Here is a 24,725-nt window from a genome sequence, read left to right as displayed (position 1 = left end):
TGGAGTGCTATAAGTATACGGACATAAGAATTACGAGCAGGACTGTGCACTTAGCCCTTTGCGTCTGCTCTGCCATTCATAGAAAATAGAAACAGGAGGAGGCCATTCAGCCCCTCAAGCCTGCTCTGCCATTCATTATGATCATAGTTGATCATCAAGTTTAATACCCTGATCCCGCCTCAATATGATCACAGCTGATCTGACTGTGACCTCCCACCTATCCCCGATTAATATTTCACCTCCTTGTTTACCACAAATCTGTCTAACTCTGTCTTGAAAGTAATGATAGACTCTGCTTCCACTGCCTTTTGAAGAAGGGAGTTCCAAAAACTCACCCTCTGAGAGAAAATAATTCTTCCCATTTCTGTCTTAAATGGGCGACCACTTATTTTTAAACAGTGACTCCTAATTCTAGATTCTCCCACAAGAGGAAACATCCTCTCCGCAGCCCCTCTGTCAAATCCCCTCAGGATCTTGCATGTTGTAAGTATTATTTCTTCACTATCAATGGGGTCAGAGATATAATTGTTTGTACAGGAGAAGGCCCTGATGACTTCCATGGTATATCAATGCGCTGTGAACTCTAAGATGTTGCTGTTGAAGTCTGAAAAGAGCTTGTGATATAGACGTTAAGGGCAATGGTGACCTTGGTAGCCAAAGGCAGTGTTGCCAACCTGTGAGTTTGGGCTATGGTTGAGGCTAACATAGGTAAATATAGCTCTATAACAGCCTTCTTGCGAAAACACAGGAACCTCGCATGCTGCTGCTCCGTTGAACTCGGATTATTTCTTCCTAAGACTCTTGGTAGGTGTAAAAGGAAATTACTGCGGATGCTGGAATCTGAAACACAAACAGAACCTGCTGGGAAAAATCAGCAGAAATGACAGCATCTGTGGAGAGAGAAAGCAGCTAATGTTTCGCGTCTGAATGACTCTTTGTCAAAGTTAGAGAGAACAGGAAACAGGATAAGATTTGTACTGTTGTGGGTTGGCATGGTGCAGTGGGACTGGATATGGGGCCAGCGATAGGTGGAGATTGACAAAGATGTCATGGACAGAAAGACAAAGGGAATTTAAATGGTGGAGATATAGCTGAGAAGGGTGCTGATAGTTGGACGTTGTCTTTGTAGGTATTACCAACAACCCCTCTTCCTCCTCCCACTTCTGGAAACTTTCAAACCTCGTGGTGTCTTTCTTGGTGTTGCCAGTTATTTTCCAACCCAAAAAGCTTCTTATCAGACCACCAGGTCTACAGCAAGATCATCTGTAATTCTTAATGAATTGTTACTGGCCTTTAGTTTACAATCTTAACCCACATATTTCGCACATACCATATAATACACATATTACCAATATTGGGGAGTTGCCCTTTGACTAGGCTATATCCCCATATTTATGATGTATTTGTAAATATTTGGTGCTATACTACCAAAAAATGTATATTTAATTTTAATTTTTTTTTATTATGCCCTATGTTTCATGTACCGGCAAGGATTCTCAAGTTCTTTTAAACTACACGGCAGCTGTGATTGCAGCCTACGTCAATATGAGTGGTTTGTCTTTGACCATGATCTTGTTGTGCCTGAATATTTCATTGACTTTGAATATATAACACAGGTATGGACAATAAATTTAGCAAACTATGTTGCATTTAATTCTGGAACATCTTACGTTGCTGAAAGGGATAGTTTCTATTTAATTGTTGAACAATTTCAGTACAAATGAGGTCATATAGTCATAGATGTTTGTTCGGTGTCTTGGATTAAGTGGACAAATTCCAGGATCTTGAGTAACGATCTGGATCAAAATTTACCATAGAAACCAGGGTTTTTTCCCCAAATACTTTCTCCAATCCCCTCAATTTTGAACACTTCACAGATCCCATTTCAACATTCTTTGTTAGAATGAAAATAGACTGAATTTCTCTCATCTCTTATAGTTAAACCCCTATTTCCCCTTTATTCTTTCATGGGATGTGGGTGATGCTAGCAAGATCAACATTTGTTGCCCATCCCTAATTGCCCTTGAACCAAGTGGCCTCCTGGTCTATTTCGGAGGGTAGTTGAGAATCAGCATGTTACTGTGGATTTAGAGTCACAAGTAGGCTTGACCAGGTAAGGCTGGCAGGTCCTTCTTAGTGAAACCAAATGGGTTTTCATCATGGTCACCATTACTAAAACTAGCTTTCAATTCAAGATTTTTTATTTATTGAATTCAAATTCCACCAGCTGCCACGGTGGAATTTAAACCCATGTCCCCAGAGCATTAGCTTGGCTTTCTGAGTACTAGTCCAGCGATACTAGCCCCCTTATCCTATCTAACCTCTTAGTTTATCTATTCTGCACCCTCTCCATGGTCTTGATCTGCTTTCTGAAGAAAGGTACCTAAACTGGATCTTCTAAATTTGACCTAATCAATTATTTATATATGTTTAGAATTACCTCTTTGCTTTTGTTCTCAATATCTCTCTTAATAAACACGGGCATTTCTATTTCAGAAATATATAAATGTTGCCTTCACTTGTCAGTGTTGTACATGTCCTCCCCTTATTTTTTCTCCTAAAATGTATTATCTTGAATTTGTTCACATTACATTTAATCTGGCATCTATTTGACCAATCCAGTGATATGTCTGTGGTCTCCTGAATTATTTTACAGTCTTCTTCATGGTTAGCTTTGCTCACTATTTTGGTATCGTCTGAATATTTTGTGATTATATTTACTATATTATTATAGTATTACAGTTATTATGTTTACTAAATTTACTATACCAGTGAAGGTTAAATCATTTTGAGGGAGTGTTTACTGCATTATTTTGCTCCACACCCTGTTAAAATTATGAAATGTATTTTTTGCCGCCTTATTTTCCTATTTGGTTCACTGCAAAATGCTTCTGGATATATCCAAGTAGATTTTTAACATATTTTGTGACTGGATTTTTCTGAAATGTTATTTATGCTCAATCTATGTAAATGTCTTGAGAAGAGCAACAATCCCACCAGTGACGTCTGAAGGGCCACCACTGTTTATATCCCTCCAGTCAGAAAAATATCAATTAACTTCAACTCTATTTTTGCTGCTTTAATCAATGTGCTATCTATGTTGCCATAACAACCAGCAAGCCTTCTTTTGTGAGGGCCACGAAGAATCCAGAGTTTTCAGGATACAAAGCAATAACATTTATTTACAATAACATATATATACAGCAGCAGCAACAACAACTTCCCTTGCTGCTCACACCTCTCTCTCTGCTGGTTCCAAACTGGCCAGCTCTATTTATGCAGGGGGTCTGCTAATGATTTCTCCCCCCCACCCCCCTCATTGGGGAAGCTCATACTCCCATAGGATTGTGGGATTGTCATTAGTCCCCAGCCAATGGTAAGCAGGCAGGTTATAACACCTTCGATGTGACACTTTCCCAAAAGTATTTTGGAAATATATATGCAAAACATTCACTGCATTTAATTTATCAGTGCACTCATTAGTATTGTAATAAAACACACATCATCAGTCTATGACTCTGTGACTCTAACTTACATTTTGTTGATTCAGGTTGATTATCCTTAATTAATTTTATCCTATATTATGCCTTCCAGAAACTATCTACTACTAATTTTGGAATTACAGAATAATAGCTACCTGATCATCTGTCCCTCGCTTTCTTTTACAGTGTAATTTACACTGACATTGACAGTGATCATCAAGAAACAATGGACATTGCATTGATTTTTCTATTTTTGATTACAAATTCAAAAGATTTATTTAACAACATATTATTTGTACATATAGGCTTTATTGTAACAGATTTTTATAGATTCATAAAATACCATAACACAGAAGGAGGCCATTTGGCTTGCCAAGCCTATGCTGGCGCTTTGAAAGAGTTATCTAAATTGTTCCCTCACAACGTAGCCCGCCATTCTCTTTTGAAAGGTATTGTTGAACCTGTTTCAACAAACCTTTCAGGTAGTGCAATCCAAATCATCATGACTTGCTGTGTTTTTTTTTAAAACGTCTCCCCACCTTAGAGGAGACACGGGGTACAGTGTCTCTCTCTCTATGCAGATGACCTGCTGCTCCATGTCTTGAGCATGGGAAAGATAATGGAACTCCTGAGGGAGTTCGGAGACTTCTTCGGCTACAAACTAAGCAGGACCAAGAGCGAAATCTTCCCCGTGAGCTCCCAGGGTGGAGAAGGAATGTTGGGATTACTGTCTTTCAAACTGGCCCAAACCAAATTCTGATACCTAGGGATCCAGATAGCCCACAACTGGGCCCAGCTCCACAAGTGGAACATGTCTAGCCTGGTGGAAGAGGTGAAGAGGGACTTGCGGAGGTGCGACGCACGCCCGCTCGCCCTGGCAGGGAGAGTACTGACGATAAAGATGAACATCCTGCCAAGGTTCCTCTTTGTGTTTAGATCACTCCAGATCTTCATCCCCAAATCTTTCTTCGCCAACATAGACAAAATAATCTTGGCCTTCATGTGGGCAGGGAGGAACCCCAGGATCCGTACAACCAACCTGCACAGAGGGCGGTGCAAGGAGGAACCCCAGGATCCATGCAACCATCCTGCAGAGAGGGCGACGCTCAGGGAGGAACCCCAGGATCCGTACAACCATCCTGCACAGAGGGCGGTGCTCGAGAGGGGTGGTCTTGGCATTGCCAAACCTCCTGTTCTACTACTGGGCAGCAAATGTGGAAAAGGTCCAAGGTTGGCTGGGGGAGCCAGAGGCAGAATGGTGCAGATGGAAAGGGCTTCCTGTGTAGGGACGTCCTTGGGGACTGATCATATAATCATACAATTTACAGTGCAGAAGGAGGTCATTTGGCCCATCAAATCTTCACTGGGCCCTTGGAAAGAGCATCCTACTTAAGCCCACGCCTCCACCCTATCCCCGTAACCCTACCTAACCTTTTGGACTGAAGGGCAATTTAGCACGGCCAATCCACCCAACCTACACATCTTGGACTATGGGAGGAAACCGGAACAACCGGAGGGAACCCACGCAGACATGGGGAGAAAGTGCAAAGTCCGCACAGACAGTCACCCGAGGCCAGAATTGAACTCGGGTCCCTGGAGCTGTGAGGCAGCAGTGTTAATCATTGTGCCAGCGCCCCACTCCAATTCCCACTGGCCAAGTACTCGGCGAGCCTGGTGGTGGTAGCATCACTGAAAGCCTGGAACCACACAGAATTTCAAGCTTAGAAACATATTTGTCTCAGCTCTGTAAAAAAGGTCTCAGAGAGATCTGTAAAAACCACAGTTGCTTCCCGGCCAGAATGGACGCCACTTATAAAACCTGGAGAAGGGAGGAAGGGGTGTTGAGGGTCAGAGACATGTACGTAAACGTCAGAGTGGCAATCCTGGAGCAACTAACAGAGAAGTTCCAACTCCCAAGATGGAGCAAGCTTCAGCACCTTCAGATACGGGACGTCCTCCGCAAGGATGCCCCATTGTTCCCCCAGTTACCCAGGCACGCCCTATTACACAGAACGAGTTAGGAGGGGGAAAATGTGTGGTCATATATGGACGACTGCTAGAGGAGGTGAGGGTCCCACTGGATGTAACGAGAGAGAGGTGGGCAGAAAAACTAGGCCTCAAGTTTCGGGGAGGACTCTGGAGTGAGATCTTGCACAGAGTAAACTCCATCTCCTCATGCGCAAGGCTAAACCTGATGCAACTGAAGGTGATGCACAGGGAGCACACCTGACCAGGACACGCATGAGTGAGTTCCTTCTGGGAGTGGAAGACAGTTGTGAGCGATGTGAGAGGGATCTATCCAACCACTCCCACATATTCTGGTCCTACCCAAGACTGATTGGATTCTGGAACACGTTCTTTGAGGCCATGTGGAAGGTTTGGGGGTTAAGATGGAGGGGGGTGGTGGAGTGGGTGGGGGAGTCAGGGGAGAGGGAGAGAGACAAGATTGGGGGGGAGCAGCATTTAGTCTACTAAAAAAACAATAAATTGTGGTCTGCAGAATTTATTCTTAATTAAAGATGTTCAAGACTTGGAAATAGTTCCAGCTTCCTGATATTACTGAAAGATAAATCCAGCCCCCTTGATCATGCTGTTCAACCTTTTACACAATGCTTATATCTCATGCCCAGCACAAGATGATTGGCTGACCCAATCTGTGATCTGAAACCTTAGTGACTGAGATAGGTTGGCTTTTGGCGAACCATCTATCCCTGAATAAGGGGAAGACTGTAGAAGTAACCTGTGATACCCACTGAACACAACTTAGTTCCCTGATGGTTGGAAAAGGGCAAAGAAACAGAAACATTTCATACTAAACTTCAAAGTGTATATATTGGAAGCTATAGCGTTATGCAGAAGTAAAATAAACCAATAGATGATGAACAATTTTAATACTTAGCTTTCAGCAATACTTTAAACCATTTTCTGAAACTTAAGAATTTGAGGACTTGGAGTTATTTTTCAAAGTAGTAGTTTCTACAAGGAGCACACTTCTGCCTCTACAGAATTCTGTTCCCATTGCAGTTACATGGGGATATGGTTGAAACAAGTGAAATATATGAGAAATTGCAGTGGTAAATATACCTGATCTAGGTAGTTTCTCGTACTTCAAATCAAAATAGATATTTCATAATAGTCATGGATCTTTCTCAGCAAAATGGCAACAAATGTTAATTATTTCTATCAAATGGGTGGAGAGGAAATAAAGAAACCATCAGCCCCCATCCTTTGGAGTTTCTGATTATATTTGACTTGAGACAGTGTGTATTGAATATCATCTCCTTTGCACCCTCTTTGCACAACATTCTACCAACACAAAGTGCAAAGGAAACCATACAATTTGCACTGGAACTCATGGACTAATGGATTCTGCTTGGAAGTTTGATGAATAAAGAAGGGAATTAGGAAAATCTAATCAAAATAAAGGTAGCATTTTTCAAAGTTTATAAATGGATGTGTTTAATCTTTTTTTTACAAATTGAATTTATTTAGAATGATCTACAATCATTTTATTCTGCTTTTTCTGAAAATAAAACATCGCAAAGGAAGCAGAGTAAAGCAGAAATAATAATCACACAGCGAGCCAAGGCGCTAGATGAAGAAGTTATGAAAATGGATCCTGTTGTGAAGCAAAGGCCTAAGATCCTAAATCTGGATGAGATGACATTGCTTTCTTTATCTGGAGCTTTAACATTGAGTCAAATCACAGTGAGTTTTTCCCATCACGCAGAGATAAGCAAAAGTTAAAGATTATAGTTAAGATAGTTTGTTTCTCACAATAAACTCATAGATTGGCCTTTAATCTCTTAGGAGTGAATAAATATTAGTTGTCTATCCACAGAAAATTTCAGTATCTAGTTGTTGTGGTCAATTCCTTGTGGGGCAGCTGTTTCATGCTGCAATTTGACAGTTGAATCTATTGCCTGGATTTTCAGTCCAGGGCAGAAAATTAGACGAGCTGGAGTCTTCAAATTGAAATATTCTCAATCTGATTCAAGAGTAAGACCAAGTCATGATAAACATTATTACTTAAAGATGCTATAATGGTGATAATATCATGACATTAGATATACCCATGCAGGTTCTGTGCCGTATAAAGGAGATTTATTTAATGATAATAATTTGCTTCCTTACTTAAAAGAACCAAGATCAAACTCTAGTTGCAGTGACTGCAATGAAATACTGGTTGGGTTGTCAGTTTCCCTCCATTATCGAAGATGGCTGTTTCTTGCATGCATTACCTGTTGTGCTTACTAATGTGGCTGTGGAGCTGCCGATTGCAGACTCTCATGACATTTGACAGTGTGCACAAGAATGAATTGGCTGATTTTATTGGTGCTGTCCAGACTTTCTAGCCATCTTTTTTCTTCGCTACCTGTTTTTTTTGCTGTTTGAAGGAAGCAACGCTACTACTTGAGATTGATCCTCAGATATTTTTACTTGTGCATTTTTCTCCCAGTCTTTGGTGGATGTGGCACACCTTAAAGGAGCCTCTGACCCTTAATCTCAGCCTAACTCACAGGAGGTATCCAAGTTTTAGTTATGAATACGCGATTGCCGTAGTGATTTATCATCAATCGTACATACTACAGATTCACTCCATCTGGACTAAGCTCTGACAATGAGTGCTTCAATTCCAGTCTTTTCTGCTCTTCGAAGTACCTCCGTGTTGGGCGCTTCGCCCTCCTTTTTGATGCCAGTGATGTTCCGAATACATCTCATGTGGAACCTGTCCAACTAAATAATGTGTCTGGAGTAGGCAGCCCTTATCTCACAGACGTATAGGAGAGTAGGTATTATCATTTGCGCAACACAAGTTTTGTTGTAAGTTAGATATCTTGTTTTCTCCATAGTTTCCTGTGTAAATAGGTGAATCTGTGCATGCTGTGCTTATTTTATTTGCCACCTCACTTTCCGTGCAGACATTTCTGGAGATTGCCCTTCCAAGATAGGTGAACTTATCTATAACCTTCAAAATATTGTCATTGATAGTCATAGTAAATGAGATATAATCAGAATTCGGTGGTGGTTGGTGGAGTATCTCTGTCTTCCTTAAGCCGACGGGTAGTCCATCGTTGTCAGCTGCTTTTGAAAAACAGTCCATGATCCTTTGAAGGCCATGATCGCAGCATGGTAGCTCAGTGGTTAGCACTGTGGCTTCACAGCTCCAGGGCCTAGGTTCGATTCCTGGTTTGGGTCGCTGTCTGTGCGGAGCCTGCATGTTCTCCCCGTGTCTACATGGGTTTCCTCCGGGTGCTCCGGTTTCCTCCCACAGTCCAAAGATGTGCAGGTTAGGTGGATTGACCATGCTAAGTTGCCCTTAGTGTCCAAAAAGTTTAGGAGGGGTTACTGGGTTACGGGGATAGGCTGGAAGTGTGGGCTTAAGTGGGGTGGTCTTTCCAAGGGTCGGTGCAGACTCGGTGGGCCAAATGGCCTCCTTCTGCACTGTAAATTCTATGTTCTATGTTCTATGACATAAGGCTGCAGTCATCGGTAATCAGCAATTCCCTGATCATCATCTCTGATATTTTAGTCATCTAAAGTTGAAGAGATTGCTGCCTGTTATTAACTAGATTTTCATCAAATGGCCCAGAAAGCTTCATTACAAAGAATATGCTGAGGAGTACATGGGCCATGACGGGCCATTACACACCATTGCTTCACACCATTTATTATGTCAAAGGGTTCAGTGTAGTCACCACAGTCACCACACTCTGGCTGCCATTCCATCATAGAACATAGAACATAGAACAGTACAGCACAGAACAGGCCCTTCGGCCCTCGATGTTGTGCCGAGCAATGATCACCCTACTCAAACCCAACAACCCCACCCCATTAACCTTACTTTTTTTTAGGACACTACGGGCAATTTAGCATGGCCAATCCACCTAACCCGCACATCTTTGGACTGTGGGAGGAAACCGGAGCACCCGGAGGAAACCCACGCACACACTGGGAGGACGTGCAGACTCCGCACAGACAGTGACCCAGCCGGGAACTGAACCTGGGACCCTGGAGCTGTGAAGCATTTATGCTAACCACCATGCTACCGTGCTGCCCTTGAAACTGCTAGATTTATAGCTCTATTAGGATATCCAAGTTTGGCTAATACTTTCCACGAGGCCCCTCTATTTATTGTGTGAAAGGCTTTTGTTAGACCAACAAAGGCTCAGTACATTTTCACCTGTTGTTTGTGGCACTTTTTCTTGTATTTGCCTAAGGGTGCAGGTCATGTTGCAAGTGCCTCTGTCTTTCCTGAACTCACTTTGACATTCTGGCAGTATATGCTTGCTATGTGACTTATCAGTTTGTTAATTAAAACTTTTGCGAGAATTTTACCAGCTAACACAGGCAGCGAAATTTGTCATATACAGATTTTTGTTCTTTTTCTTTGTACAAGTAAATAGAAATGGCATTCTTGAATTCCTGATGAATGGTTGGTCAATCCAACATTCTGTGATATAATTCTGAGTTTGACAGCTAGCTGGGGTCCCCTAGATTTGCATATTTCTCCTGGGATCCTGTCGATAATCGCCACCAAATCATACCCTTTTATTTCTATTTGCGCCGTTAACTCATTAAGTTTATTCCGAATGCTTCGCGCATTTAGATACAAAGCTTTTAAATTTGTTCCACTGTTAAATTTCCCGACCCTTCCATAATTCCTTGGTGCATAAAGTCATTCACCCGTTCTGTCCCTCACCTTTATTTTCTGGTAACCATCCGCCACATCGCTAACCTGCACTCTTACCTCCTCCTTTAATTTGGATTTTCTAATTTCCCCTACAACTGACCCCCCCCCCATTCAGTTTAAAGCCCTATATGCAGCCCTAGTTACGTGATCCGTTAGGACTCTGATCCCAGCATGATTCAAATGAAGACTATTCCACCGGAACAGCTCCCTCCTTCTCCAATACTGGTACTGGATTTCCAGAAGGTCTTTGGCAAGGTGCCTTACAGGAGGCTGCTAAATAAGATAAGAGCCCGTGGTGTTAGGGCAAGGTACTGTCATGGATAGAGGATTGGCTGACTGGCAGAAGGCAGAGAGTGGGGATTAAGGGGTCCTTTTCAGGATGGCAGCCGGTGACTAGTGGTGTTCCGCACGGGTCAGTGTTGGGACCACAGCTATTCACGATATACATTAATGCTCTGCAAGAAGGATCTGAAGGCATTGTTGCTAAGTTTGCAGATGACACAAAGATGCATAGAGGGACAGATTGTGTTAAGGAAGCAGAGAGGCTGCAAAAGGACCTGGACAGGCTAGGGGAGTGGGCAAAGAAGTGGCAGATATAATACAATGTGGAAAAGTGTGAGGTTATGCATTTTGGGAGAAAGAGTAGATGCAAAGACAATTTTCTAAATGTGAGAAGGCGTTGGAACTCAGAAGAACAAAGGGGAATCCTAGTTCAAGATTCTCTTAAGGTTAACACGCAGGTTCAGTTGGCAGTTAGAAAGGCAAGTGCAATGTTAGCGGGGATGTACTGTTGAGGCTGTGGTCAGACCCCATTTGGAATATTTTGAGCAGTTTGAGTCCTGTATCTAAAGGATGATGTGCTGGCCTTGGAGAGGATCCAAAGGAGGTTCAGAAGAATGATCCCCTGAATGAAGGACCTGTCATATGAGGAGCGGTTGAGCACTCTGGATCTGAACTTGATGGAGTTTAGAAGGATCATTGAAACATACAGAATACTGAGAGGCCTAGATAGAGTGAACGTGGAGAGGATGCTTTCACCAGTAAGAGAACCTAGAACCCAGACTGGGTTCAGACTGAAGGGATGATCCATTAAAACAGAGATGAGGAGGAATTTCTTTAGCCAGACGGTGGTGAATCTGTGGAACTCATTGCTGCAGAAGGCTGTGGAGGCCAAATCATCGAGTGTCTTTAATACTGAGATAGATAGGTTCTTGAATAATAAGGGGATCAGGGGTTATGGGGAGAAGGCAGGAGAATGGGAATGAGAAACGTATCAACCATGATTAAATGACAGAGAAGACTCAATGGACCGAGTGGCCTAATTCTGCTCCTGTGTCTTATGGTCTAAGATAAAATGTGAAAACATAGGAATCTGTCATTCAAGAAACATCTGCCAAATGCAAAATAGGCAGGAATTCTTGCTAAGTGGTTTAATTTTAAAACATATTTTGTTTATTTTTCATGTTTGTCATAATATAGATTCTGAACTTACATGGAAATAATCTGAGTAAGCTAAAAGGTATCTCCAAACTGACAGGTTTGCAGAAACTTACTGTCAGCTTCAATGAACTTTCACAGCTAGATGACTTTTCAAATCTGGTAAGAATTTACAAACTTTTAGTATGTTTTTTTAAATATATGAATGTATATATATATATATATATATATATATATATATATATATTTAAATATAAAAGCCTATGGCTGTGCTGATTGACTCCTAAAAGGTATTGCCACCAATATGGAAAACCTTCCAGCAGTGGTGAAGCAAAATCAGTGTTGGCAACTTTAAGAATGATAGAGATTTGGATCTTCTGATTCCCTATTCATATTTCACTGCTTGATTGCTTCTGGTCAGCACACAGCTCACTGCCCAGAAACTATAAGATATTGTTTTCAATATTGCATTAAAATAAACAGCATTATATGCTGGTGGGGGTTCTGCATGTATTTATGTGTTGCATACAGAAATGAACTGTATTTAAGTGCCACCAGTTGAGGTTAGCCAACCAACATTTTAGAAAGCATAATGGAAGGACAGACGTCCTATAAAGTGGTACATCCCAGTGTGATGGAATCAAATAATGAAACTTGGAAAGTGTTTTTGTCTTTCTGTTTGGATGGCGTACAAAATCTTGGTAAAGGCCAGTGTTTTGTTGGCACTTTAAAATTACAAGCATGGTGTTCCTAGAGAAGGAAAAGGAGGCATGTCGAGGAGGTCGAATTACTCCCCAGGTGCGTTTACTACACCATCAACCATCTTCTACAAAATAGCTGAGATGATTGGACTGTAATATACCAAAGGCCAATGCCTCAAGAGCACTCGGAAGACTGTTTCAGCCAAGAATTTTGGTGCATGTTTGAAACAGTCATGAAGCCAAGCTGCATGGCTGATACAGAAATTCCAGTGACAAGGGCAGCTCTCAATCTTCCATGCATCCAAACAGGAAATCATGCAGACCTGTCTACAAAGTACAGGAAGAGTTACCTTTGCTAACTCCAACTATTTTCCTGCTATTGGCTCTGGGAAATCATGTCAATTTAGTTTGCATCACAGCAGAGCTAATAGCACCAATGAGAGCTGTGGAGCAAATCAGTGGAAACATCGGATTCTATTATGAAGCTATCATAACTCTAGTGCAGATGCCCTGGAGGTGTCATAGGTTCCACAGAGGACTAGTGCACTGAATGCACCCTTCATTCCTGTGCATATTGGGACTTTTCTGCAGTGGATTTCAGTTGATGGGCTACACGTCTGATAACTGGAACATGTTTTTACATTTGTCTTTCTTTTAAATGAAACCCCGTGGGAGTTCCACTTCAGCTGAATCATTTGAGTGGTGGTCCCTTTGAATGTAAATGTCCTATTTATGATTGGCTATCTTTGTATTTCAATCAGCAAAAACAAATATTAGGGGAAATACATTCACTTTTGCTAAAAATTAGTTCATTGCTTTTGCTGAGAATTATTAGTATCTGTTTGTTCAGGACAAGAAACTTGTTACATAAATTGCCTGTAATTCTTAAAATTTAAACTTAATTATCCAGGTGGTGTTGACGAAATCAGAAAGAATGTGGGGGCGGAATCCAGTGAGCACGCTGTGCCGGAAAAGCAGCTCACCGCAGGGCAGGGTGGCCGATGAAAGCCAGGAGACCCCGCTCCCGGGATCTACCTAGCTCGTCACACCTCGCTAGATCCAACGCAATCTCGCAAGCTGTTGTGATGTAAATCACTTTTTGGCAAATCATAGAAACAAAGAATTTACAGTGCAGAAGGAGGCCATTCAGCCCATCGAGTCTGCCCTTGGAAAGAGCACCCTACTTAATCCCACATCACCCTATCCCTATAACCCAGTAACACCACCAACCTTTTGGAAAATAAGGGCAATTTAGCATGGCCAATCCACCCACCCTGCACATCTTTGGACAGTGGGAGGAAACCAGAGCACCCGGAGGAAACCCACACAGACACTGGGGGAACGTGCAAATTCCACACAGGTCGTCACCGACGTTCAATATTTTTCTGTATATAAATCTGTATGTTAGAGCGAGACTTTAACGTGCAGATTCCCGAGATAACTGAGGCTTTGAGTTTCATCCCCTATGCCTCGGGTGAGCGCCATTCAGCACTGGTCCCCACAGACGGGGACCAGATGGAACGTCACTGCACTTGTGGTGGTCTCCTAGGGGATCTGTGTTACATGCCCTGGCACCTTGGCAGTGTCACCTAGGTGCCAGTCTGGCACTGCCAGAGTGCCAAGTTGGCACTGCCAAGATGCCAAGTCTGCATTTTTTGCAAGTGTGCACAATCAGGCTGGGGGTGCCCGGCGTGGATGTTGGGGTGGTGTGGAGGGGCTGGGGAGCACTGACATGTGACACCTTTCTCGCCACCGCGAGCGCCGGGAAACACACGGCTAAACGTGCTCGCTCGCGGACTTTGTTCCCTCTTTGGAGAATCACGAGCAGGAATAGGCCATTCAGCCAATGGAGCCTGCTCCTCCATTCAATACGATCATGGCTGATGGATGAAGCCCCAGCATGCGCAGGAGAGTGCTTGCATTTGGCTCTGAAAGGCCCTGTCACACATCCTGCAGATTCAGCTGTGGAATCAGCTTGGGGGAGAACTGCTTGGGGTGGGGACGCCTCGTAAGCATTTAGAAGGGTGCTGAAAGCTAATAGTAGACATTGTGCAGTGAAAGTGAAGATAGCCTTTTGATGAAACAAAAATCAATAAATTAAGCAAAGGACCAAAAATGAGAGTGGGCGCCAGCCCATGGTGGTGCACTGTAACAAATAATCAAAATTTCAAAGGAAACCTACAAAATCAAATTAAAATATAATTCCCTGGGGTGATGATGCACCCCAGTGAAAGTTGAAATATTTGCAGATGGTTAATTTATGACAATTACTATGTTCACTTGTGCAACAGGTGATGATCCAAATGTCTTGATTTTTCTAGGCCTACCACTTCTAGGTGCTGCCCTGACATCTGCAGCAGGGGTGGAGGAAGCCTATGGAGTTGTTTGCTCTGTTGTTTTTGATGACTTTGGCGGTCGTCCTCTGAAAAGCCGAGGCTTGTAGGGCCCTGGCTTCCAATTGGCTGTTCTGATGGCCAGCTGCTCCTTCCACGGTGACCAAGGCCGAGGCTGAAGGGGGTCACAGGCCGAGGGAATTTAGAGCGAGCGGACAACCTCAGAGTCTGAGTGGATGACCCAAAGATGTTCCTCTTCACTTTGGGTGCCCAAGGGTCCCAGCCTGATTCCTCTGGAAGGAGGTCGACGTTCCCTGTCCCCATCTCAAATTGCCATTGCAAGAATGGCATAGGTTGTTGCAATGGCATACAGGTCTGGAGTAAATTGGGCATTCCATTGGACAAGGGCCTCCATGGCATCTGCCATCCTCTCTATAAAGACCTCAATATGCACACATGTAGCCATGATGTGGAGATGCCGGCGTTGGACTGGGGTGAGCACAGTAAGAAGTCTTACAACACCAGGTTAAAGTCCAACAGGTTTGTTTCAAACACGAGCTTTCGGAGCACTGCTCCTTCCTCAGGTGATGTCCCCATGCCCAAGAGAAAACGCACGCAAATCACTCTGGACTTACCTGGAGAAAGTCCAGGGTGATTCACCGATTTGCAGGGGGCTAGCAGGGCCCCGGAGTGCTTCTCGCAGCTCCGGCTGCCGATATGGGGGCCCTGCACTTCCACGGGGGGGATACAGAGCGGGGGTCCGTGGATGCGCACGGCAGCGACCTGTATCGGCCGCCCCATGCAACATGACCGTCTCACACTGCAGACCGGCACCGAAAACATAGGCCCCTTCCAGATGTCACGCGCCCACGGATTGGTGGCCCCTGATCGGTAGCCTGGCCATCCTGGAGGCCCCCCCGGTGAATGATCTCCTGCCCCCCCCCCCCCCCCCCCCCATCAGGGCGGCCACGGTCTGAGTCCGTAGCCACCACGCCAAGTGCCCGCTGGGTGGAATCATTCATAAGAGCGCCACGCCGCTCTTGGTGAATCGCCGCCGGGGCCTCTTTCAATGGCCCCCGACCGGTGCCGCTGCAGCCGCACGTGCACGATTGCCGACGATTCTCCGGGGACCGGTGAATCGCGGGAGCAGCGTCAGACCCGATCTTGGGTTTGAGGCCCATTCTTTGCCCCCGTGCCGAGCGTGATTTTGGTGCGGAGGCTCAGAGAATCCCACCCAATGTTGCACCGGCGGAGATGAATCGCGTGGGATTTGCACTCCAACTGGGATCAGCGTGCTGATAAAATTGAGGTAAAGCAAGTTGGCCAGCACTATTCCCATGTGAAACGCAAGCGAGTCCCAGCATAAGATTTGCTGGGGTCGGGATACGTTGAAGAGCTTGACAAGCTGAAGGTGCTTATGTGCCGTCCACTCACCACAGACTGTCATTCCAGCCAAGAAGATGGCTGCACGGAGCCCTGCTCCCCGCCCCGATTCTGGTAATCCAAAATTGACAATGCTGGATGCTATCGAGGAGAGGAGGGACACCCTCTTCCCCAGAGTGGGCTGGAGACTGAACCCGCCCGACTGAATCCCAACACTAAATCCCAACACTAATGTCTGAGGGAAGGAATCTGTCTTCCTTCCCTAATGTCTGGCCTACATGTGACTCCAGACCCAAAGCAATGTGGTTGTCTTTTGAATGGCCTCTGGAAGGGCAATAAATGCTGGTCCAGCCAGCAACGCCCGCAACCCATGAACGAACAAATACAAAAAAACATGTATTTCCCTCTTTGGCCAGGAGCCTTGCACAAACTTGCCACCAGCTGCAGTCTCCTCCGTAGACTTGCCTCCCAGCATCTCACCAATTCTTTCTGTGTCCCCAAGGATAAGGCGGCCCATCATGGGCACGAGAACCAGAAGAGGGAGAGGAATCCAGCCCAGACCCCCTCTGAGGAGAGGGCCCTGCAACTCGCAGGGCAACGGCAGCAGCGGCCTGGTAGATAGCAGCATAGCTGGCTGTAGTCCAATATCCATGTATTTGCAGGTGAAGGCGAGAGAGACAGAAAATGTTAACAAGGTGAGGATTCCCTTCACCATCAGTGCCACCAGGTTACATGGTCACCCTGAGTCGCACTGCTGCACCACCCTCAGCCTGTACCTTGTTGGACCGATGACTGAGTATAGCCATGCCCATCCCCTTGATGATACCACTGCGGTTTGAGGATTTCCTAAGGGCCGGGCTGGATGGGTTTGCACATGATCAGAAGCTCTCTGAGCATATACAGGATATAGTGAGCAGTCAGCAATGTGAAAAACCATCTTGCACATTGGCTACTTTCCAAGGCTTAACCCAAGCCATTCACAACCTTTGCTTAGATAAACTTCCATCATCACGACTGTCTATTTCAACCTCTGTAACATTGATCTGTCTTCACATCTGCCTCAGTTAATCTGTGATGAAACCCACATCAGTACCTTTGTTACTGCTAGCTGAGGCAATTTCAATGCTTTTGGCAGTGGAATGCTTTGGTCCCATTGCTGTAAACGGGGTTTTCCATTATTCGCACCCTCTGCTGCCAGGGAACCCATGGCGGGGGCTCCCTGTCGGTGGGACCAGAAGATCCCACCAGTGGAAACGGCTTGAAAATCTCACCCGTTATTTTTTAAATTCTTAACCTGATTTCTTTTAACACCGGCTGGCCTGATGCCATCCGATCACTGTAATCTTTCACTATCCTCTGAAATCTCTATGCTCCTCACATTCTGACCTATTGAACAGTCCATTGGCAACAATACCTTTGACTACCTAAGTTCAAGCTCTGGATTTACTTCCATTAACCTCAGCACCTCTTTACTGCTCCCTCCTCCTTGATGACATTTTTAAAACCTATTTAATTTGCCAAGTTTCTAGTCATCTGCCCTAATATCTCCTAATGTTGCTGAATGTTTATTTAGTTTGAAAATGGTCTTGTTTAGTGCCTTGGGATGTTTTACAAGATTAAAGGTATTATATAAATACAAGTTGTTCCTGCTGAGAACTGGGGATATTTATTCATCTTGAAGTTAACAACAGCACATGCATCATGGTAGAATCTTCCCAGGGCCAATACTTACTTTGGGTGAAGGCACAAAAGTTCAATATGCACCAATAATAATGCAGATTTAAATATTCCATTGTTGAATTCCTTGACCTTGTTTCTTTCCTGCAATTGAGGAAACCACTGTTAGTTTTGTTTGTATAATTCTGAATCCAGTGTTTTAAAATTCTGCAGCCTCACCTCACATTTTTGGATGCTAGCCACAACCGGTTGACAACATTAGATGGTTTCAATGGAGCAGAATGTCTCAAATATTTGGATCTGAGTTGGAATCAGCTAACTTACATTAAAGACGAAATAGGAGTTCTCTGTAAACATGCATTCGACCTCCTTACACTCGATCTCCGTCATAATCCATGGAAAAAGGTATTTTCCAGTGCCCGTTCAATTCATCAAGATTAACAACTTTAAACAAGAAAATGTGATTTAAGACCATTTTAAATGTAAAATGTGCTTGAATTGTTTTTATCTTTATAGAACACGTTTAAATAATTTATGTACCCAACTGCTTACAATGCTTTGAATCAGTTCCATACATTGTTTAACTTAAATAGACATCTGGGGTGGGATTTTCTGACCCCAGGCCGGGTCGGAGAATCAGCGGGGAAGCGGCGTGAATCCCGTCTGCCACTCTGATGCCGGCTGCCGAATTCTCAGTAACCGGTTTTCGGGCAGAGGCGGGGATCGAGCGCGCCGGTCAGGGGCCATTGGCAGCGGCCCTTCCGGCAATTCTCGGGCCCCGATGGGCCAAGCGGCCGCTCATTTTCGGCCAGTCCCGCCGGCGTGGATTAGACATTGGTCTATACCGGCGGGACCTGGCTTGGAGGGCGGTTAGCGGGGTCCTCAAGGGGGCATGGGGGAATCCGGCCCCGGGGGGGCCCCCACGGTGGCCTGGCCTGTGATCGGGGCCCACCGATCTGCAGGCGGGCCTGTGCCCTGGGGGGCACTCTTTCCCTCAGCCTCTTTAAGGCTCCGTGATGGCCGGCGCGGTGAAGAATCCCCCTGCGCATGCACAGGAAACACGGCAGCGGTTCTGCACATGCGCCAGAACACGCTGGCGGTCCTCCGCATGCGCCAACTCGCGCCGGCCAGCGGAGGTCCTTCGGCGCCGGTTGGCACGGCGCCAATCCCTCCACGTGAACCCCGTGGTTCACGCCGCTCTTTGGCGCTGATTCGGGCCGCCCCGCCGATTCCGGGAGAACCCCGGCCCTGGTATTCTTCTTATCTATGCTCTTTCCTCAACTACTTTGATACACAAGTATGTATAACCTAAGGGCAACTCATCATATTGTCATGAATGAAATGGCATATACAGTGACTGAGAAGTTTAAAAGCCAGATGGATAACCACTGGAATCTGTACAATGTACCTATATAATTTCAAGTAGGAATTGAGGCTAATGGGGTCAAGGGATCGGGGGGGAAGGCGGGGTCAGGGTATTGAGCTTGATGATCGGCCATAGTAAAGAAGGTTCACAATCCATAGCATTGTGGAATGGAGAGATGCAGGTTTAAGTCTCACTTTAGTTAAGTTCCCAATCTCTGCAACATGGACGAGCAAAATCTATATTAGTTATATTCATAATTTTATTTGAATAATTAATCAGTAAAATGCTAGGTCAGGTTGTCTTATGAGTATCAAATACAAGCAAACAATTAGCTTGTATTTTGGTTACTTAAGGTTCTGCAGATGGTCCAAAAAATATGATACTTTGTCTGTTTAGTTAGCTTTTCCAATTGGTGGCGACAAGCATGGAGATCCATAATTTGATCCACTATTTAAATATGAAATTTGTTGCATAATTTTGGTTGGTTTTTGCATGTTTTTACAGTACATTTGTCAATATAGTTCTGCTTTTTTTTAAAAAACATAACTTAATGAACTCCAGTTAATCTAGTTATTCTTTTTACCCATATCAAATTTTAAACAGCCTGCATTATTACGTCCGATAGCCATTGGCCAGCTAAAGGCTCTCACATATCTGAATGGGATCATGGTAAAGGAGGAAGAAGCTTTAGCAGCCCTGCATATTACTGCTGAATCAAGGCTTACACAGGTATGGCCAATGTTGATACTATCTTCCCTGAATTTCTTTTAACTGTCTACAATAAAATTGGAGAAAATTAGTTTTCTATAATTTTGACTTTTCTCTTTGGGCTGTGCCTATCCATTGTCTTGTCAAGTGTTATTGGCATACTTGGCATACTTACTTAGAGAGAATATAGGATCTTAACCCCCAAGCTCCCTAGCTTTCGATTGGGGGAGTACTCCAAAGATGCAATGGGAATCCCTCCCGGAATTTTTCAGTGAAGTTTGCAGAGCAATTTCCCAGAAGTGCTAACTTCCTCTAGCCAATTACCATGCACTGGGAACCACCTGAAAATGCAATTTAAATTGCTAACTTCAGATGGTTCTCCCAGGTTACACCAAATAGTTACCCATAAAAAGTTATAAGAATTCAAACTTTTTCTAACATATGTTGTACCAACCCAGACCGGCCACCCCATGACTACCTACTACCACTCCGTCATTGTATTTGCCAACAATAATAATAATAATCTTTATTAGTGTCGCACGTAGGCTTACATTAACACTGCAATGAAGTTACTGTGAAAATCCCCTCGTCGCCACTATTCGGCGCCTGGTCGGGTACATTGAGGGAGAATTTAGAATGTCCATTTCACGTAACAAGCACGTCTTTCAGGACTTGTGGGAGGAAAACGGAGCGCCCGGAGGAAACCCACGCAGACATGGGGAGAATGTGCAGACTCCGCATAGACAGTGACCCAAGCCAGGAATCAAACCCAGGTCCCTGGTGCTGTGAAGAAACCATGCTAACCACTGTGCTACCGTGCCATCCTAAAAATAGCCGCTTGGCAGCGGTGGGATCACACCGATGCCCCAAGGAACCTCCCACCTCACAAGCTAGCATCTTTCCAACTCACAGACCCTCCCATTTCCCTGACCTCCAAACACCCAAACCTACGACTTTTGATCCCCAATCTCCGACACCCCTACCCTCCCAACTCTAAACCCCCCTACCGACCTCTGATTTCTCCCACACTCCCAGCCCTGATCTTCAAACCCCTTCCCTCCCACCCCCACAACCTCCAATTTCTAAAGGCCATTTATTTCCGATGCTGGAGGGCAATTATGGCCCAGAAGGGGCAATTTTGTGCCCACATTTTCCGCGAGCGTAAATGTTGATGCGGGTGTAAAATCTCAAGTGAATCGGGAAATGAGAGCATACCGGTGAGAATTTTGATTCCCAATTTTCCCAAACCTCCCCGGTGACATAACGAGGGTGGAAGTCTCATTTAAATACATTTTAATGAATTTGAATAATATTAAAGAACCGTCCCACCACATAATTCCCTCCCACAGAATATTGAAACAGTAGGAATGGGATGAAATTTACAAACTTAAACAAGTTGACCTATTTATTACATTTAACGCAGCTTTCATCACTTAAGCTAAAATTATTTTCCCTTCTCTGCCAGGTTTCTTTATTAACCCATTCACGGACTGATGAAGAGTGCCCTCGTTGCCTCAGTTTATTGAACTCTGCTCAGAATCTGACTCTGTTAAGCAAAATGAAGCCAAATGTATCTATTGACCAAACCACCTACTGGTTTCCTAAGGTTTGTAATAATGTTTGAAGTGTCACTAATTAAGGTTACAGAGTTGGGGAAAAAAAGCATTCTTAAAATAAGTCCTGGTGTAGGATTTGGTTCCAGAATAATAACCTTTCAACTTAGACTAGTCATTTAATTTATATCAAATTAATTGTTTCACCCAGTTGGTTGTTAAATAAAATCCCTTGTAGTACCCTAAAACCTTTTCATGTATACATATCCGAGATTAATTGTAATACAGTAAGTCCCCATTTTAAGTACTTCTGCTTTAACACCAGTCAATCAGTAGGTTTGGTATTTGTGTTTAGCGCCGGGAGCTTTGTTTTAACATTGTTTCACGCTGGGTTTGATGTGGAGTCGTTGCCATTTTGGTACAACCTCTCTCTCTGACTCTTTCTCCCGGTGCTGACAACCCTGCTTCTCACTGCTGATCTTCCCTCTAGCTTCTGACTCTGCTGGTCGTTGTTGACAACTACATTTTGTAGTCTCTCCTTCCTTCCCTATGTATGGTATGCGTTGTCTGCATAGCATGCAAGAAACAATACTTTTCACTGTATACTAATACATGTAACAATAATAAGTCAAATCAAAATCTCTCCAGCTTAGAATAATATAATAATAATAATCTTTATTGTCACAAGTAGGCTTACATTAACACTGCAATGAAGTTACTGTGAAAAGCCCCGAGTCGCCACATTCCACCGCCTGTTCGGGTACACTGAGGGAGAATTGAGAATGTCCAATTCACCTAACAAGCACATCTTTCAGGACTTGTGGGAGGAAACCTACGCAGACACAGGGAAAACGTGCAAACCCTGCACAGTTAGTGACCCAAGCCAGGAATCGAACCTGAGAGCCTGGCACTGTGAAGCAACAGTGCTAACCACTATGCTATCATGCATCTTACATCTGCAATCCTACACATTGAAGCTGCTCTCGCTCCAAAACTGTTCTTCCTGCCTCTCATCTCCTAAGCCCTTGCTCACAGCGTGAGAGAGGGAAGACGTTAGTGGGAGGGTCAGGGAGCAGGGTGTGTGGCAAGTGGGAGGTTTAGCGAGTACAATGGATGGCAGTTGAGAGGTCAGAGAACAGAGTTGGAGAGGCGGCATGTGGGAGTTAGGTAGAAACAGTTAAATTGATAATGTTTTTACATTTCTTCTGTTTTAAAAATTATTTTATTTCTGAATATAGGAATTTAAGAATACAAAATATTTTAACATGTAGGTTATATAATGTTTTTTTTCTGATTGGAAAGATCCCATAAAACCTAACTACTTCTTTGACCAAGTCCTACAGAACCTAACTACAGCTTTTAGCTTAATTGCAATTGGAAAATCTGATGATGTTTCACTTAAAGTTGCACTTTTCAGGAAGGCAACTACAACATTAACAACTTACTGTAATGTAATAACACTCTCTACAAAAAATCTACAAGCCTAATACAAATTTGTGTCACCTATTCATATGATCAATGAATTATGAAACATCTGGATGTTTGACCAAGGAGTTAAAAACAAAACATTTTTCAGCATTATCGCCCTTTGCATCAGTACATTCTAATTTACACTTTGTTTTTTACAGTGGTAAATAAGTCATTAAATACCTACATCCTTTAATATTTTGATTTGCAATTTGTATACAGATTACTACATTAAATTTAGATGGACAGAATCTTTCGCAACTTACTAATCTAGATAAGCTGCAGAACCTGCGCTGGGCTTCATTTAATAACAACAGCATCCGTAAATTTGAAGGATTGGATCATTGTCTCCAACTTGAAGAACTTTCTCTGGAAGACAATTTCATTTCTCAACTTGAAGGTAGTGGTTGGAATTGTTCTTGTTTTGCAGATTTTAGATTTATTTCTCCCTGTACTATTTGGCAAACACAATTTTACAATTTCAAAATAAAACTAGCAGCTTCTACACTTGACAATGTAAGAAGTTTTTTTTAAGCAAACAAGAATATCCTTTCTCCCTTTTCTAGCAGCATTTTTCAAACTTTCTTTCTGGGACCCACTTTTATTAACCTATCAATCTTCGTGACCCATGCCGGCCAACCTTCGCGAGAAACTATTGTTGCTTACCTGTAATGCGACAGATGAGCCTGCTTGGTCCTCACGATCTCACTTGCTTTGCCATTCAATGTTTCTGCTAAGGTCTGCAGCTGACTATTTACATTCTCACTGCATCCTTTCAAATAAATTGAGGTCTGTTTGTCTTTGAACTCGCCATGTTTAGTCTCCAAAAGCCTTTGAAGTTTTGAATGTTTTAAACTTCCATTTTCCAGTACTTCCCTGCATATAACATACCTGGACTTTCCATCCTGATATGCATTGGCACAATTAAAGCTGTACCTCCAGAAATCATCTTTATACTGCTTTGTTCCTGATATCGTGATATCCAAAGCCAATACATAGTGCGAAACATGCCTGCTGACAATTAAGCGGCAATTTGGCCTATTAATGAATCAATCAAAAGCGATTTCACATGGCCTATCACTTTTACGGTTAGCGGACAGGCCAATTAAAAGGGTTGAAATAAAATTTTAAAAGGTGTCTGGGGGCTGAGATTTTCTGAGTTTTGCCATCAGGTGTTTGAATGTGCTGCCTAGACACCACAGTTAATTTGTAGAGATCTTCATCAACTTGATCCAGCTCTGTAGTAGCTCCAACTTGAAGGAGCCCATTAAAGGCATCAGCAACACCCTTCCTTTTCTTTACATGCATTTTCTTCCTGCCTCCCCTCAGCAGTGTTGAGCCTTTCTCAGCGTGCATTTCACGCTCACTGCCCATTAATTGGCCAACCAGCATGAAGTACATTCTGCATAGGCCTCCGGGCCCATTAAGTGAGTGTGCATGCCCAACGGGCACAAAATCCAGGTCAATGTTTCATGTTAATACCTTTCACCAGATTACATCCTGCACGGTCTTCAGTATTTGAAGAGCAGGGGGATGTGTTCCCCATGTAACCTAGTTAATAATTGTTCAACCTGAACAAATTATTCCATAAGACCATAAGACATAGGAGCGGAAGTAAGGCCATTCGGCCCATCGAGTCCACTCCACCATTCAATCATGGTTGATTTCAACTCCATTTACCCGCTCTCTCCCCATAGCCCTTAATTCCTCGAGAAATCAAGAATTTATCAATTTCTGTCTTAAAGACACTCAATGTCCCGGCCTCCACCGCCCTCTGTGGCAATGAATTCCACAGACCTACCACTCTCTGGCTGAAGAAATTTCTCCTCATCTCTGTTCTAAAGTGACTCCCTTTTATTCTAAGGCTGTGCCCCCGCGTCCTAGTCTCCCCTGCTAATGGAAACAACTTCCCTGCGTCCATCCT

The 24,725-nt window shown here is 43.7% G+C and overlaps 1 protein-coding gene across 9 annotated transcripts in view; it reads left to right on the top strand.

Moving 5' to 3' along the window:
- lrrc9 (leucine rich repeat containing 9) overlaps positions 1-24,725 on the top strand; it is a 276,603-nt gene that overhangs the window by 144,992 nt on the left and 106,886 nt on the right. For all 9 annotated transcript variants that reach the window (XR_005457781.1, XR_005457782.1, XM_038775862.1 and 6 more), the window contains 7 exons: positions 1,492-1,616; positions 6,975-7,190; positions 11,656-11,775; positions 17,921-18,112; positions 19,677-19,802; positions 21,247-21,387; positions 23,024-23,201. Coding sequence is in view for 7 of the 9 variants with exons in the window: in XM_038775862.1 (XP_038631790.1) it covers positions 1,492-1,616; positions 6,975-7,190; positions 11,656-11,775; positions 17,921-18,112; positions 19,677-19,802; positions 21,247-21,387; positions 23,024-23,201 (1,098 nt within the window). In the remaining 2 variants the exon portion in view is untranslated. The remainder of the gene's footprint in view (positions 1-1,491; positions 1,617-6,974; positions 7,191-11,655; positions 11,776-17,920; positions 18,113-19,676; positions 19,803-21,246; positions 21,388-23,023; positions 23,202-24,725) is intronic.

Source organism: Scyliorhinus canicula, chromosome 2 (genome assembly GCF_902713615.1).
Source record: "Scyliorhinus canicula chromosome 2, sScyCan1.1, whole genome shotgun sequence".
NCBI classification, from domain to species: Eukaryota; Metazoa; Chordata; class Chondrichthyes; order Carcharhiniformes; family Scyliorhinidae; genus Scyliorhinus; species Scyliorhinus canicula.
This window is presented reverse-complemented; position numbering and strand designations above follow the sequence as displayed.